Genomic DNA, 16661 nt, shown 5'->3' on the forward strand with positions numbered 1-16661 from the left:
ACTATACCTCTTATGCTCACCTCCAAATCATTTATACAAATGATGAAAAGTAGTGGATCCAGCACCGATCCTTGTGGCACTCCACTGGCCACAGGCTTCCAGTCTGAAAAACAACCCTCCACCACCGCCCTCTGTATTCTACCTTTGAACCAGTTCTGTATCTAAATGGTTAGTTCTCCGTGTATTCCATGAGATCTAACCTTGCAAACCAGTCTCCCTTGGGGAACATTGTCGAACGCCTTACTGAAGTCCATATAGATCACATCTACTGCTCTGCCCTCATCAGCCCTCTTTGTCACTTCTTCAAAAAGCTCAATCAAGTTTGTGAGACATGATTTCCCAAGCACAAAGCCATGTTGACTATCCGTAACCATTCCTTGCCGTTCCAAATACATGTGCATCCTGTCCCTCAGGATTCCCTCCAACAACTTACCCACCTTTGACGTCAGGCTCAATGGTCTATAGTTCCCTGGCTTGTTCTTACCACCCTTCTTAAACAGTGGCACTACATTAGCCAACCTCCAGTCTTCCGACACCTCACCTGTGACTATCGATGATACAAATATCTCAGTAAGGGGCCCAGCAGTCATTTCCCTAGCTTCCCACAAAACACTTGATCTCGGCACTCCATCAATCCTCTTTGTTACTTCTTCAAAAAACTCAAACCAGGTTTGTGAGACATGATTTACTTCCTGTTCTTCTGTGGTATTTCACCAACGTAAAATGGAAATACACAACTTGACCTCCAAGCTACAACATGCCCAGTATTTCATTTTCACACATATAACTGTTACTTGATTAGATTAGATTCCTTACAGTGTGGAAACAGGCCCTTCAGCCCAACAAGTCCACGCCGACCCTCCGAAGAGTAACCCACCCAGACCCATTCCCCTATCTGATATTTATCCCTGACTAATGCACCTAACACTCTGGGCAATTTAGCATGGCCAATTCACCTGACCTGCACATCTTTGGATTGGGGGAGGAAACCGGAGCACCCAGAGGAAACCCACGCAGACACGTGGAGAATGTGCAAACTCCACACGTACAGTTGCCTGATGTGGGAATCGAACCCAGGTCCCTGCTGTGAGGTAGCAGTGCTAACCATTGAGCCACTGTGCTGCCCCTCACTGAGCCACCATGCCGCCCTACATATCCCAGCAAAGTGATATTACTGACACTGTGGCCTGGGCTCACTGAATTCATATGGGGTACTCCCGGGTGGCTGTGAATGAAGTGCAGCCAGTCTGTTCACTCATGTCTGCCTGGGCCTGAGATCTGCTGGCATTTGGCTCATGTGCTGTTGCTGGGGAACACTTCCAAGTGCAGCTGTACGTGCAACACACAAAGGCCGCCCCTGTCACATGGGTTCAGATGCTTTATCCATTGAAGGCTCATGGCATTGGAGTGTGTAGGGGAGAGGCAAGGTGAGTGTGACAGTGTTGTGAGGTGTGGTCGCGTATCACTGTCTCCCACTTCATTATCATTTGCATAGTACCTTTGACAACTGGAGTGAACTGCAACTGCTACATGCTTTATTCAGCCACTTAAGTAGTGGCTGGTCAGTTAAGACCATAAGACCATAAGACATAGGAGCGGAAGTAAGGCCATTTGGCCCATCGAGTCCACTCCGCCATTCAATCATGGCTGATGGGCATTTCAACTCCACTTACCCGCATTCTCCCTGTAGCCCTTAATTCCTTGTGACATCAAGAATTTATCAATTTCTGCCTTGAAGACATTTAGCGTCCCAGCCTTCACTGCACTCTGTGGCAAAGAATTCCACAGGCCCACCACTCTCTGGCTGAAGAAATGTCTCCGCATTTCTGTTCTGAATTTACCCCCTCTAATTCTAAGGCTGTGTCCACGGGTCCTAGTCTCCTCGCCCAACTGAAACAATTTCCTAGCGTCCACCCTCTCCAAGCCATGTATTATCTTGTAAGTTTCTATTAGATCTCCCCTCAATCTTCTAAACTCCAATGAATACAATCCCAGGATCCTCAGCCATTCCTCATATGTTAGACCAACCATTCCTCATATGTTAGACCAACCATTCCAGAGATCATCCGTGTGAATCTCCGCTGGACACGCTCCAGTGCCAGTATGTCCTTCCTGAGGTGTGGGGACCAAAACTGGACATAGTACTCCAAATGGGGCCTAACCAGAGCTTTATAAAGTCTCAGTAGCACATCAGTGCTTTTATATTCCAACCGCTTGAGATAATTGACAACATTGCATTCGCTTTCTTAATCACGGACTCAACCTGCATGTTTACCTTTAGAGAATCCTCGACTAGCACTCCCAGATCCCTTTGTACTTTGGCTTTACGAATTTTCTCACCGTTTAGAAAGTAATCCATGCTTCTATTCTTTTTTCCAAAGTGCAAGACCTCACATTTGCTCACATTGAATTCCATCAGCTATTTCCTGGACCACTCTCCCAAACTGTCCAGATCCTTCTGCAGTTCTAGAGAATCTGACATAAATTCTGTGAAATCAATGTGCTGTCCAGTATCCAGTCTGAGGGACATCATGTACGGCTCTCCAGAATGTTAGCTACTCGATCAGTGGAGAAGTTTGTGCTCTTAAAGCACGGAGGCATAATGGAGCATGTGAGATAACATCCAGTGACACTGCAGTGTCTTCATTAACTCCAATATGTGGGTACACACCTGATGATAGTTCCCCGGTAGCGTTGCCTTTTTTTAAGACTCCCTAGGCTCTGCATCTCCACCCTCCTGAGCAGGGCTGTATCATTCCCCCATCCTCCGAAGGGAGCAGGCCACAGCCAACTCTGTCTTACCGGAATTCTCCAGCACTGACATTTTGTATAATTTGCTCTGTCAGCCTCTCTAATAATGTGTGAGGACCCATCAAGATTCAAGCACCTCCTATGTTGAGCAAGAATGATGTAATGGTACAGAGTTGTAGGTGTCATTCTCCTGTGACTCCTTGGAAATTTGCTGTCTCTGCATAAGAAAGATGGCGAAGAGAGATTGGACCAGTCAACAGATATGCTAAGAACAATTAAATTACATTTAAATCATTGTACAGGGGACATTTCTATGTGCCTATGGACCTGAAGATGTTGAGTTGTTTTACCATGCCCTTGCAATACTCCTGTGGCTTGACAGTTTAGCCAAATCCAGGACAAGATCATTGAAGTATGTCAGTAATAATATCTGAGGCAAACCTGCAGGCTTGCCCTGTCATTCTCCTTGATATTTAACTTATTTTTGGCCTGAAGATTAAGAAATGTATAGATAGGAGAATGCCTCTCCCCTTAGTAATTGAAGGTTTTTAATTGCAAAGGCCGATGTGGCTGTACTGTAGCTTCCTGTTCAGAAGCATTAGGGTTCTGACCTTTTGCTTGTATATCATCAGGGCTCCTGCACATACCTTACTACCTTGGTCAGGGTAACTCTATGCTCTCAAAGACACCCCTGTCTTTTGCACTCTGGTAACTGAGAAGGGTGCCAACCTGATCTGTCCATAAACTCTCGTTTCCACACTGGAGAAGGTCACCGAAATCTTTCTGAATGCATTCGGGTACCCCACACACCTCCCTGCTGCTCAGGACACTCAGTTCTTATGGAATAAATTAAGTGACTCTCTGTGGGACTAGGAGAGGGGTATGCTGATCACCATGGAAATGGCTGGCAGATGCTGATGAGCACAGGAGCAGAGCTGGGGAAGTGGGGGTGGTGGGGGTGGTGGGGGATGGGGGGAGGTGGGGAATGTTTTCTGGTGAGTGTTGGATCAGTGCCTGTGGGAGAGGTGGAGTAACCAAAATTGGCAACTTATCACCTGGAGTCACATAGCCAGCCGACTCTCAGACCTGCAGTTCCACCCTGGTCACTCAGCTGAGTCTCCCAGGCTGTCCTATACATATGGGACAAAACACATCCCATAACCTATAGTCAAGATGAGGGATAATTCCTTAAATTATGGGACAGTTGATCGCCTAGTCTCTGCTGCTAAACTTGTTAAGACAGTTCTAGCTGCACCCACTTGCTGAACCATGTGGGCTTTCTGTTCCCATTAACAGGAAACAGGATGGGTCTTCTTAGTTTCTGCCTACAGAAGAATCTTCAGTGAGGTTCTGCCCTGACTTGTCAGGGACCCCTTTTCTCATTATTGTTGCTCTCCCCATCAATTTCTTGCTGAAAATGTGTTGCTGGAAAAGCGCAGCAGGTCAGGCAGCATCCAGGGAACAGGAGAATCGACGTTTCGGGCATAAGCCCTTCTTCAGGCTTATGCCCGAAACGTCGATTCTCCTGTTCCCTGGATGCTGCCTGACCTGCTGCGCTTTTCCAGCAACACATTTTCAGCTCTGATCTCCAGCATCTGCAGTCCTCACTTTCTCCCCATCAATTTCTTGGTCAAACAGAACCTTAGCAATTGTTGTCACCTGCCCTTTGAATAGAGCCTGTCGCTGCTTAAGTCTTACATGTTTTATGTGTCATTCACAGCTAATTGGATGGCAAATGAAATGCAAGGTCTTAAATCCTACTTCCACAATGAAATTTGCAGGGCATCTATGATGTCAACTAAAATGACTGATATGGCCTGGACTGGTAATCCTGCCTTTTGTGTCTCTGGGCCATCACTGATATATAAATTATTGATCTTTATTTGTATATAAACAGTCCCTCAAGATGAAGCCCTAGATAGAACTGCAAAGAGCTCTGGTTGCCATACTACCAGATGGGTGTGGAGGCTTTGGAGTGAATACAGAAACAATTTACCAGGATGTTGCCTGGTTTCGAGGAATTAGCTATGATGACAGATTGGACAAAATTGATTTGTTTTCAATCGAAATTTGGAGTCTGAGAGGCGACCTGATAGAAGTTTACAAAACTGAGGGGCGTAGATAGAATGGATAGTTGGAATATTTTTTCCGGATAGAAATGTCAATTGCTAGGTCTGAGGCAAAAAGGGGTAAACTTAAAGGAGATGTGAGGATCTAGCTTTTTACACAGAGAGTGGTAAGTGCCTGGAATGTGCTGCTAGAGGAGGTGGTAGAAGAAGATACAATGTTTAAGAGGTATCTTGACAAATACGTGAAGAGGCAGGCAACAGAAGGATGTGAACTGCTTAGAGGCAAAAGCTTTTTGGTTTGGAAAGATGTCTTGTGTCAGCAAAGTCTTGATGGGCCAAAAGGGCCTGTTCCTGTGCTGTACTGTTCCTGTGCTGTACTGTTCCTGTGCTGTACTGTTCCTTTTTCATTGTTTTTTGACATAAATGTCAATATTTAGACGCAAGTACATGTATTGTAAGTGAAATGTTCTACAATATGCAGCATATGTGATTTCGCTCCAAATAATTTTAGAAGAATTTTGTAAATTTTTCTACCATCTGATGGCTCTCGCAGAGTGTATATATGATTTGTTGATTAGTCAACAAATATGAGGCAAGCTGAGGGAGCTGGACGTCTAAAATACCATAGTTGGTACAGAGACTGAACCTGTGCTGTTGACTTTATGCACCACACTGCAACCATTTAGCCAACTGAGTCAACCTGCATCCTCCCCTCAACCCCCCAGCACACCCATGAAAATGAAGTGTAGACATCAAATTTTGTCAAGCAAGTATTGTTTTAGATTACTTAACATTCACTTCTTGGACTGGTTTTGTTAATTATATTTTCATTAACTTTGGAGCTTTTATCAGGTCTAAAACCTTGGACTAAATCATCAAGACTCGTATTATTATGATGTACACAATAACATTATCACTGTTGTACTAATGTCATCAAGTAGTAGGTAAGCTGCAGAATACCACTTGAACAATTGAACATTTGATCTTAGGTTTGTTATTCAAAATTCTAAACATATAATGTTCAAATATAATTTTCAGGTTTGTAATTTGCAGTGAATGAATGGTTCTATTGAGCATGTTAAGTCAGATGCTTAAAAGTTAATTGCTCAAAGATTTAGTCATTTCATGATGTCCATAGGCTATTTTAAGACACAGTAACTAGTCATTAAGAATTATAAGGGATAAATTGTGTGATGTTCATTTCATTGATAGATATGCTGTTTTGTTTTTAATCCAGTGTGACTGAAAACCATTTAAAGTTTCAATGCAAACACAACAGCAATTAACATAACAAAATAAATTCTAAAAGGAAACATGAAATTAAAACAAAGATCAAGCAATCGACCATAATTTATCCAATTCTTCGCAACATGTAGAATAATCTTTGTCAGCATTTCTGCACGGAAAATAAAATCTCTCATTCAAGTTTACTTCCCAGTTGCCTGTATGGCTTGTTTGCAATGCAGAATGATGCCAACAGCATGGATTCAATTCCCGCACTAACTGAGGTTACTGTGAAGGTCTTTCCTTCTCAACCTCTCCCCTTGCCTGAAGTGTGGTGGTCCTCAGGTTAAACAACCACCAATCATGTCTCTCTAATGAGAGAGACTTTGTGGTCCTCTGGGACTATGGCAATTTGACCGACTGACATATTTCAAACTGGTAAAAAAATCTCATAAATAGGTTTGGCAATAACCTGCCCTGCTAACTTTCAGCTTGAGTTCTGCCAGGGCCACTCAGCTTCTAACTTTAGTACAGCCTGTCCATACATGGACGTGAATTTGTTACATGAAAGCGACTGCCCATGACATCAAGATGCTTGTAGCTGAGTATGGTATCTAGGACACCTAGCAAAACTGAAGTCATTGTGAATAGATGGGGGTTGGGAGTGGGGGTGCTGGTGGCTGGAAGGAATTTCTTTGTTGTAATAGGTATGACTCCAATCAAAAGGAGAAGGTTGTGGTTTTGGAGGCCATTTGATATCAGGTACATATTCTTACATGATTACTGCAGAACTATTGGTTTTGTAATTATAATAATTGACTTTTGATTGAATGACCTAACTATTTCATTTATTGGCATGCGGCTTTGTGTGGTCTTTGAATGACTGATCCATGCTGATGTATAAATCAACTCTCCATAGGATTGATTCAACTCTGTCCAATTCATAGCTCTACCCTTTAAGGAAGAACATCCATTGTTTGTTAGAAGTGGGTCGAGGACAGGAGCAAAATAGAAAACTTGGTGAAAATTTATTTCTGGACTTTTTTATGTCTCTTAAGAGCTGGCCACAGAACAGCATTAGTGAAATCATTGAGACAGCATGTCCAATTGTCCGTTCTGCTATCAGATGGGTGTAGATTAGGGATTCCATAACTGTGGGTTTTGTTGGCAGTCAAAATTTTGGGAGTTGTGAACTGCGATGCAATAATGGCTACTGTGGAATTCTGGCCAAGTGTCAACAGCAGCGGGGCCCACTTAAATCTTGCAGTTTTTTGAAATAGTAGGCATAGCATAATTGCCTGATCTTGTAGGCTTTAATCCACTCCTAAAAGATCAAATGGCAACATAAGGGTGTTTACTTAAAATCCCAGTGTATTTAACGTTTCTATCCCCCCACTGTTACAGGTCTCTGATGCCACCTACAGCCACTGGTTTCACAGGCATTTGCTTCCCTTTCCATTCCCCTCAAAACACAACTCCTGCCCCTGCCACACATTTGGAGTGTCAGCAAATTTCAAGCACCAAAATGGAGTCACAATGGGGGAAAAATATTGGGAAGCACTAGAATAGAGAGAAAAGTCAAATAAATATTTGACACCGTAATTAATGATAGTTAAGTTGAAATTTCAGAAATAATTAATTTTCTGCAGAGATCCTCAGGTATTTAAAGATTGGTTCTGCCAGATAACCTGGATTCACCAGTACTTACTACTGGTGAAGCATTTCTTAATTAATTTGTTTGTTTGACAAGCTGATACCTTTGTCTCCCAATTACATATGGCAGCTGAGAAATCTGTAGTTTAAGATAAACTGGTTTGTAAACATCCCTGCCTCACCCTCTATTCTTTTTTTAAAAACTCCTTAGGGTGTACATAATTATATGAACTAAGCTAGCAGGCCTGTCCCAGTGTCTAGTCATGTCTTGTCCCTTGGAGATTTTTGAGAACTGTGTGGGTTGGATGTGCTCGCTGGCATTCTCTTTATTTGCTTGAGACTAAACTGGCTTCTATTTTAATTCTCAATCTAAATAACAATACATTAGGAATTCTCTGTTTGAGATTATTTCAGTTTCAATTAAAAGAAATGTAGGAAATTTTGCAAGAGAGGTTGTGTAAAACCTGCCTAATGTCTTTGATGAAACCTTCCCTGTCAATATGATAATCTCTACATTGTTCCATAAATAAAAATTAATGGACAATCCTGTAGGAATGTGAACGATTTGACAGACCTTGGGTCTGTTCCACATAATGGGCAAATTATAGGGTACACTGTGGCAAAAGAGAGGTCAATAAACCCTTTAATGGAGACAACTGAAACTGAATACCTTTATTTAGACCAGAATTGGTTAACTTCAACAAAGAGAGAGGACATTCTGTCCCACATAATGAGAGAAAATAATAAAAGGAAAGAGCCATTCTAAGTGTTTTGCTTCGACTGAGGTGGGGTGGGTGGGGGGCTCGTGTGGTCAGAACGACAATAGGAAGGATGTGGAAGCTTTGGAAAGGGTTCAGAGGAGATGTATCAGGACGTTGCCTGGTTTGGAGGGTCAGTTTTACGAGGAAAGGCTGAGGGACTTTAGGCTGTTTTTCTTAGAGAAGAAGAAGGTTGAGAGGTGAATTAATTGAGATGTAAAAGATAATCAAAGGGTTAGATAGGTTGGACAGTGAGAGCCTTTTTCGTTGGATGGCATTGGCTAGCACAAGGGGGACATAATTTTAAATTGAGGGATGATAGATATAGGACAGATGTCAGAGGTAGTTTCTTTCCTCAGAGTAGTAGAGGTGTGGAATGCACTGCCTGCAACTGTAGTAGACTTGCCAACTTTAAATTGTCATTGGATAGACATATGGAAGAGAATGGAATAGTGTATGTTAGATGGGCTTCAGATTGGTTTCACAGGTCGGTGCAACATTGAAGGCTGAAGGGCCTGTACTGCGCTGTAATGTTCTATGTTCTATGACCTAAGAGCTCCCTTAATCTCTAATTATAGGATAGGAACAAAGTCAGTATGAGGAACAGTGTTACAACTCAACAGTATCTCCTTAGTTACAAGCAGAAAATAAGAATATAACAAAATCCTAAAGTATATCAATTTTTCCTCACAGTTTCATCTGATGGATTTTATGTACTTGTGAATAAAAATATGAATCCAGTGCAGGTCCTTTTCAGTTTTCTATAAGGCAATCTGAAATATTGATTAAATATGTTCCCACAAAGAGTCTATAGGGTGTACCTTCTGCCTCCATGTAAGCCAAGATTGATATCTTAAGTGTAAACTTTTCATCAAAACTGAACTGTGCTACACTCTACAATCCAACCTACAGTGACACATCAGGACAAGAACACTGTGTTCATACTTTCCTCCCTGTCAGTAGTTATGATGCACTCCTTAAGGGCTTTTGCCCAAACATGGATTTTCCTGCTCCTTGGATGCTGTCTGACCTGCTGTACGTTTCCAGCACCACTCTAACCTTGACTCATGATGCACTCATCCTACCCTTGTCACTTGCATCAGCCATCTTTGACCCACCACGTAGAACATAGAAACATCCAAATCATGATAAAATAGACCATTCCGCCTCTCAAGCCTGCTTCACAATTCAATACAATCATGGCTGATCTGAACCAGAGACTGGCTGATGGATGCCAAGGGTACGCTTCTCATATCTAGCTAAAGACTCTCCAAATACTTAGTTCTTTGCTGCATTCTCTGCAATCTCACTTTCAGACGTTGCCACCAGGCCTTTAGCAACCACCTCAGATGGAGGAGCATCCATTGCACATTCACTATGGACAGTTCTGGTTCTGCCAAAATCACTTTCTCACATGATAGTTGCTCCATAATATCCATTGGTCATGGACCTCTTACACAGCGCTCTTGACAAAAATTCTGAAATAAAATAGACCATTGTGGTGTAAAATTCCAAGCAGTGGAATGTGGTGAAACGGTTAAAAATTATGTCCCAATACATGTGTGAATCTAACCGGAATGGAGGTGTTGCTTAGTCCCGTGTGAATCTTCTTATCTGTATGTAACCAGAATGGAATGTGTTTTTTAGCCTTGCTCTGCTGTTCACATGAATGTTTATATCTGGAAGGGAGTATATCAGCTGGAAAAGTCTCCAGTTCGGTGAGTCTGCTCCGGGGTTACGTTTAACCGCCGAGCGTGGGTTGTTGGCAACCGCTCTACGAGAACTGACGGCTCCCAGTTTTGGTAATATGTAGAGTGAGTATAAGCCAGACCCGTTGTTTGGACCTGGTTGTGGCAACGATGCGGGGAATAAAATGCCCATATTCTAGCAGACTCGCCTCTTGGTCGTTTGTTCTGTGTCAGACTACTCTCCTACGAACCTGACCTTGAGAATTTTTTAAAACATTTGGCGTAGTCGAGCAGGGTCAATCGCAATTGAGGAGAGATTTTGATACAGAACAATGTTTTGGAAAAAGACTAAGAAACCAGAAGAACAAACTGTGGAGGTCCCGACCGTCCCGGGATGGCATGGATGTGGGCATGTACGTGGCAGTTTGTTTGAGAAAGGATCCCAGTCCTGCCGAAGAACCCCTTGCCTGGGGTACAGCGGAGGATGTGGGCATGTCCAAAAAGCTGAAGCGGAGTTAACAGAATTGAATGGGATTGAACTGAACTGAACTGAGTGGAACTGAAGTGAATCAAATTGAACGGAACAAAATGGAACTGAGCTAAATTGAATTGAAATGGACGGAACTGAATTGAATTACACTGAATTGACTGAACTGAAATTAACTGAAACGAATTGAACTGAATTAAGCATAATGTAACACATGTATTGGGCCAAGCAGTGGAATGTGGTGTAAAATTCCAAGCAGTGGAATGTGGTGAAACGGTTAAAAATTATGTCCCAATACATGTGTGAATCTAACCGGAATGGAGGTGTTGCTTAGTCCCGTGTGAATCTTCTTATCTGTATGTAACCAGAATGGAATGTGTTTTTTAGCCTTGCTCTGCTGTTCACATGAATGTTTATATCTGGAAGGGAGTATATCAGCTGGAAAAGTCTCCAGTACGGTGAGTCTGCTCCGGGGTTACGTTTAACCGCCGAGCGTGGGTTGTTGGCAACCGCTCTACGAGAACTGACGGCTCCCAGTTTTGGTAATATGTAGAGTGAGTATAAGCCAGACCCGTTGTTTGGACCTGGTTGTGGCAACGATGCGGGGAATAAAATGCCCATATTCTAGCAGACTCGCCTCTTGGTCGTTTGTTCTGTGTCAGACTACTCTCCTACGAACCTGACCTTGAGAATTTTTTAAAACAACCATTCACAAAAGATTTATCAACACTTTCAATAAACCATATAAAACTACTTGTGCATTCCCTTACTACTTATCTTTGGCTGTCCTAGTGTTTCTATATAGGAACATCTAGTTTTTCTTCAGATTGTACAACTCTTTCGCCTTACCCATGTTGGTGCCGTATTGCTGATAGAAGGCTACTGATTTCTACTGTGGGACACTGCAAATGACCTTGAAGGAAGACAAGAAGAAGTACTCGGCTTTAATTTCCTTGTTTCAGACAGCACCACCTTGGCAGGGGAGATTGCAGGCTCATCTGGGGAGCTGAGAATGCATAAATGTGATGGACTAGCAATGGTTGAAGCATGATTGCTGTCTTCTTGAGAGAGTATAGTAGGTTAATGTACTGTATCATTGCCATTCTCCTGGGGTGGCACTCCTAATAATCTACTGGAGAATAGACTGTTGTGAGAACCTGAGGGCTCTTTGAGCACTGGAATCAGCACCCATTGTGGCAGGAACCTGAAGCTGCACAATATTAAACTGGGCACCCGTGGCAATAAACAGAAGTTTGTATTGCTTTGAACCTTCTTTATTCATCAGGACTTGGAGGTGCCTGTGTTGGACTGGGGTGGACAAAGTTTAAAAATCACACAACACCAGATAACAGGTGGGGGAAGCTCTGTTCCTTCATCATGTGATACATCAAGGCAACCACCTGATAAAGGCGAGGCGCTCCGAAAATTAGTGCTTCCAAATAAACCTGTTGGACTATAATCTGGTGTTGTGTGATTTGTAACTTTGTACACCCCAGTCCAACACTGGCATCTTCAAATCATATCCTCACTCTAATTGCTTCGGCCCTACCAGGGCCTATGTCTGGCAGTTACCCATGATGGTCAACACTATTACCTCCATTGGTGTTCTAAGACATACAAGTATATTTGTTTGTGACCAGTTCTTTGCTGTAGCCTAGTGTTATTTGCTACCTTCTCCACGAAAGAGGGAAGTGTGCGATGATATAGCCTGAAATATATTTATGTGGAAGTTGGAGAAAGTGAGGACTGCAGATGCTGGGGATCAGAGTCGAAAAGAGTGGCACTGGAAAAGCATAGCATCCAAGGAGCAGGAGAGTCGATGTTTCAGGTATAAGCCCTTCAACAGGAATGTGGTAGTTGGTTGCAATGCTGCCAGTGTTGTTGGTAAGTGGCTTGCAAACACGCTGTATGTATGTAGGTGAGATAAAGCATCCAAATTTTAGTATTAGCAGGATATGCTATTTCAAAATGAGTTTGTTGACCTTGACAACTTTTACAACATTATTAAACTTCCTCTCGCACTGTTTCCGCATTTTTAGAGTGATACTCCTGACATTAACCTCCTCCATTTTGTATTCCTAGTAGACAATGCCTGGTAAGATCAAACCTTTTATAAACAACACCTCGGAGGTAGCAGAAGGGAGGTTGGTTTCACATAAACTAAGCCACAATTGTAATTGAAATCATATAGATTTCTGTTGCTAGTTCTACTCAACAATTTGGGAAAAAAATATTAAAGAAGTAGATAACCTTATTTTCCAAACTGTAGTCTCTTGTGTCAATTCTGAGCTGTTCAGAACTGTCAGAAAAGAAAATGTAGCTTGCACTAGTGTAGCCACTTTAATCGCTAAATCTGTGATGCTTAAGGAAATTTGTATTAATCCTAACAACAATATGTTTCAGATCTCTGTTTCCTCTGTTTAGTGTTGATTAATTGTGAGGTTTTGAAAGTTAATCTTATTGACCTGAATCTCATTGGGACAATCCTGAAACAGAACCCAGAAGTGAAGTTATTGCAGTATCATTTGACTTCTAATCATTGTTCAGCAGCACAGAATGATGAATTACAGCATTGACTCATACATATTGTGATATAATTGTTTTGTCAAACATACAAGTTTTATTGTAACCAATTACCAATGTGGGGGGCCTGCAGAAAGAAAATCAAATAATCTGGAACAGCAATTTTGGAAGACTATTTTCCTTTCATGTGCAAGTCTGTTTGATGAGTCTAATTACAATTTGGAGGTCACTAGCATGGTGTGCAAAGAGGCTCTAATTAAAATTTGCGTTTCCATAAGTTATTTCTTGTTGTTCTTTGCAAAATTACAAGTAAATATTTTGTAAAACAATACTGAATGTACTTATATTACAAGGCAGTACAACTCAACACAAAATATGTAGGCACATTATCATAATTCATCTGATCACATTACGGAACCCACACTTGATCAAGCTAAGGTCTCTGCTTCTGTTTTAGACTTTTAAGCTTCTTATTCACAGTGGTGTCTTTATATACAAGAGACAAAGTGTTCAAACGTGACTGGTGTGGAATGATATTAGAGTGTTACATGGGACTGTGAGATAAGGACATTGCTGTGTCTTATCCTTGCAAGGATGATCTGGAGATAAGAAGGGCTTCAGGTAAACTATTAGTTTCTCTGCTGCGCTGAAAGAGAAAGTCCAGATCTAGGAACCCCTCCTCCATTAAATCATCAGCAGTGGTGGCATCTTCCTTCCCAGTTGGTCTGTCATCAAAAAACAGATGTAGACCTAACATCCTGAGGGTGGTTGCTTTTCTGTCTGGCACACTTGTGTTTCGATTCCTGATGAAGGGCATTTGCCCGAAACATTGATTTCGCTGCTCCTTGGATGCTGCCTGAACTGCTGTGCTCTTCCAGCACCACTAATCCAGAATCCCATTTCACAACATGTAGCCTATCCAAGCAAAGTAAGTGGAGGGTTCAGAAGATTCATCTGTGGTTCAACAAGTGGAGTATCATCGAGGAAGTGTAGATTGTGGTTGTTTGCTGCTGATGAATAAAGAAGGTTCAAGGCAATACAAACTTCTCCATTCAGTAAAGCATACTGTTCATTAGAAGTGAGAAACAAAATATTTTAAGCCCTAGTCAATTACAACTAAGACTGTTTGCACTCGCTCCCTTAACTTTCATTGAACTAATTCTACATCTTGCAGTCAGACCTTAGAGAAGTAAGGAGATCTTGGAAAAGAACAGAACTCCATTCCCTGTATCTAATTTAAAGTGAGTCCTCTCGCTGTTAAACAAACATCTGAATACCAGAAAACATCTTGAAGTTTTTTTAACTTTGCCCAGAATAACAATTCCTTTTGGCTGTTCACTTGCATTTACCTCCTGGGCAGAATTATATTGTTGTGATTTATTTATGCCATTTCGTTCCACTGCTGAACTGTTCTGCTGTGCCTGCAGACAATTCAGAAATGATTCTTTTTATTGCAGATGGTTTCTCACTGCATTAATGGCTGTGCAGATTTCCTCCATTGTGGATGCTTCGCAGTGAACAATGAATAAGGAGAATGGTGGTGACTAAGCCTTCATCCTTGTTCTTCCAATTTCCAGGTGGCCTAGCTGGCTTGCAGTTCACAAATCTGACAGACTCAGCCATGGGTTTTCATGGAAATTCTCTCTTTCCCCGGATATTTTCTGTTTATGTATTTCAACATGCCAGGTTATTTGAATAGCCTGAGCAACATGAAAGCCTACCTGATCAGGTGGAGTCTCATTCAGAACACCAACTATTATAAAATCTCCGATTAACTTGTTTTAACGGGTTCTGTAGTCACAGTCATCTCAAATGAATGAAGGAATCCATACTTCCTATTGGTTTTTAATTGTACCTATTAAACTGTGTGTGGTTGGTAACTGTACCTTACATCTGAGCCTAAAATAGGTGTTGCGTGCCTTAATAAAAATGTTGTATTTTGTCATTTGTTGCTGTATTATGAATTTGGCAAGAATTACATCAGGAATTTTATTGATTGCCGATGAAAGCATGTTAACCTGGTATTTGATTGCTTTTGAACTTTAATCATGCTTGACATCTAACCTTCCTTGCCTTCCCCTTCTACCTGCTCTTCCCCAGCATCTTCTACAGCACAAAACCCATCATATTTCCAACTCCTCATTTTCGAAGAAGAGCCATAGCGATTCAAAACATTAGCTTGGTTTCTCTCTTCAGATGCTGCCAGGTCTGCTGAGTTTCTCCAGCACTTTGTTTTGTTTAATTCTCCAGCATCTGCAGTATTTCACTTTTCTTGATATGCTCTTTATCAAGTTTATAAAAGGTCTGAAATGGTATCAGGTAAATGTTTAGTGCCACCATATTCCCTGAGTGGTCAGGTCTGGCTCAGTCTCATAGTCCAAAAGCTCAGGGAGGGACTAATTCATCTTTCTAGGCATACTTATGTCCTACTGTTGAGCAAGTGAAGAACTCATTCATTTGTGTCAGTTTTGTTGCCTTCTGCAGCCAGTCCACAACTGCTGCCATCATGTTGTAAGGTCATATTGAGGCTATATGCGAGAGATGAGTATGCCTTCATATAGTGAACAGGAACCTCCTATTAATGATGTACACTATATGCAGAATTAAGAGAGACATTTCCAGAACCATTCTGGCTTGGTTCCAGTTCCAAGTGTGTCTGATATTATCAGGCACACTAATGATAAATCCCATTCATTAGCATAATGCAACTTGACCATTTTCTTGGTACTGAATCCATTTGCTTTTTTTTGGTTGTCACAGAGTGCAAACATTCTTCACAAGAAATCGTCAAGAAGTCAAAATCAGGTTCATCTACCTTCTTGGCTGCAGCAAGACTTTCTTCCATGCTGAGCGGCAGAGAAGAAGTTTATGTCAATTCTATGGTTGTAGATCAGGTAAGAGCTGCAAAACTGCTTTGGTCTATTTTCAACCTATTGCTAAGTAATTTAAATAAACTAAATGATCATCCTTTTTTATGTTACTCCTTAACATTTTAATGTAATTTTATTTTATTTTTAACTGAAGTCAATGTAGTGAAGTAATTATAAAGTAGCTAAAATAAAACAAGGAACTCTTATTATTTATTTGTGGGATGAGGGCATTCCTGCCTAAGCCAGCATTTATTGCCCATCCTTAATTGCCCAGAGGGCAAAGGGCAATAAGAGTCAACCACATTGTTGTGGATCTGGAGTTACATGTAGGCCAGACAAATTAGGGACATTAGTGAACTGGATGGGTTTTTTTAACAAACGACAATAGATGCACGGTCATCATGAGACTCTTAAATCTGGATTTTTATTGAATTAAAATTCCACCATCTGCTGTGGTGGGATTTGAACCTGTGTCCCCAGAACATTACTTGGGTCTCTGGGTTAATAGCTATGCTTTAATACCACTAGGTCATTGCTTCCCCTAAACTGCAGATGCTGCAGATCTGAAACAAAAAATAGAAATTGCTGGAGAAAATCCACAGATCTGCAACATCTGTGGGAAGAAAGCAGGGCTAACT

General features: G+C 41.6%; 1 protein-coding gene across 5 annotated transcripts in view; it reads left to right on the plus strand.

Moving 5' to 3' along the window:
* The window catches only part of arhgef28a (Rho guanine nucleotide exchange factor 28a), a 468925-nt gene that overhangs the window by 214978 nt on the left and 237286 nt on the right, over window positions 1-16661 (plus strand). For all 5 annotated transcript variants that reach the window (XM_043707577.2, XM_088000126.1, XM_088000117.1 and 2 more), the window contains one exon: window positions 15914-16047. In XM_043707577.2, coding sequence (XP_043563512.2) covers window positions 15914-16047 — 134 coding nt within the window. The remainder of the gene's footprint in view (window positions 1-15913; window positions 16048-16661) is intronic.

This window comes from Chiloscyllium plagiosum, unplaced genomic scaffold, assembly GCF_037043375.1.
Source record: "Chiloscyllium plagiosum isolate Xiang-an unplaced genomic scaffold, Cpla_swu_hap1 HiC_scaffold_2, whole genome shotgun sequence".
Classification (NCBI taxonomy): Eukaryota; Metazoa; Chordata; class Chondrichthyes; order Orectolobiformes; family Hemiscylliidae; genus Chiloscyllium; species Chiloscyllium plagiosum.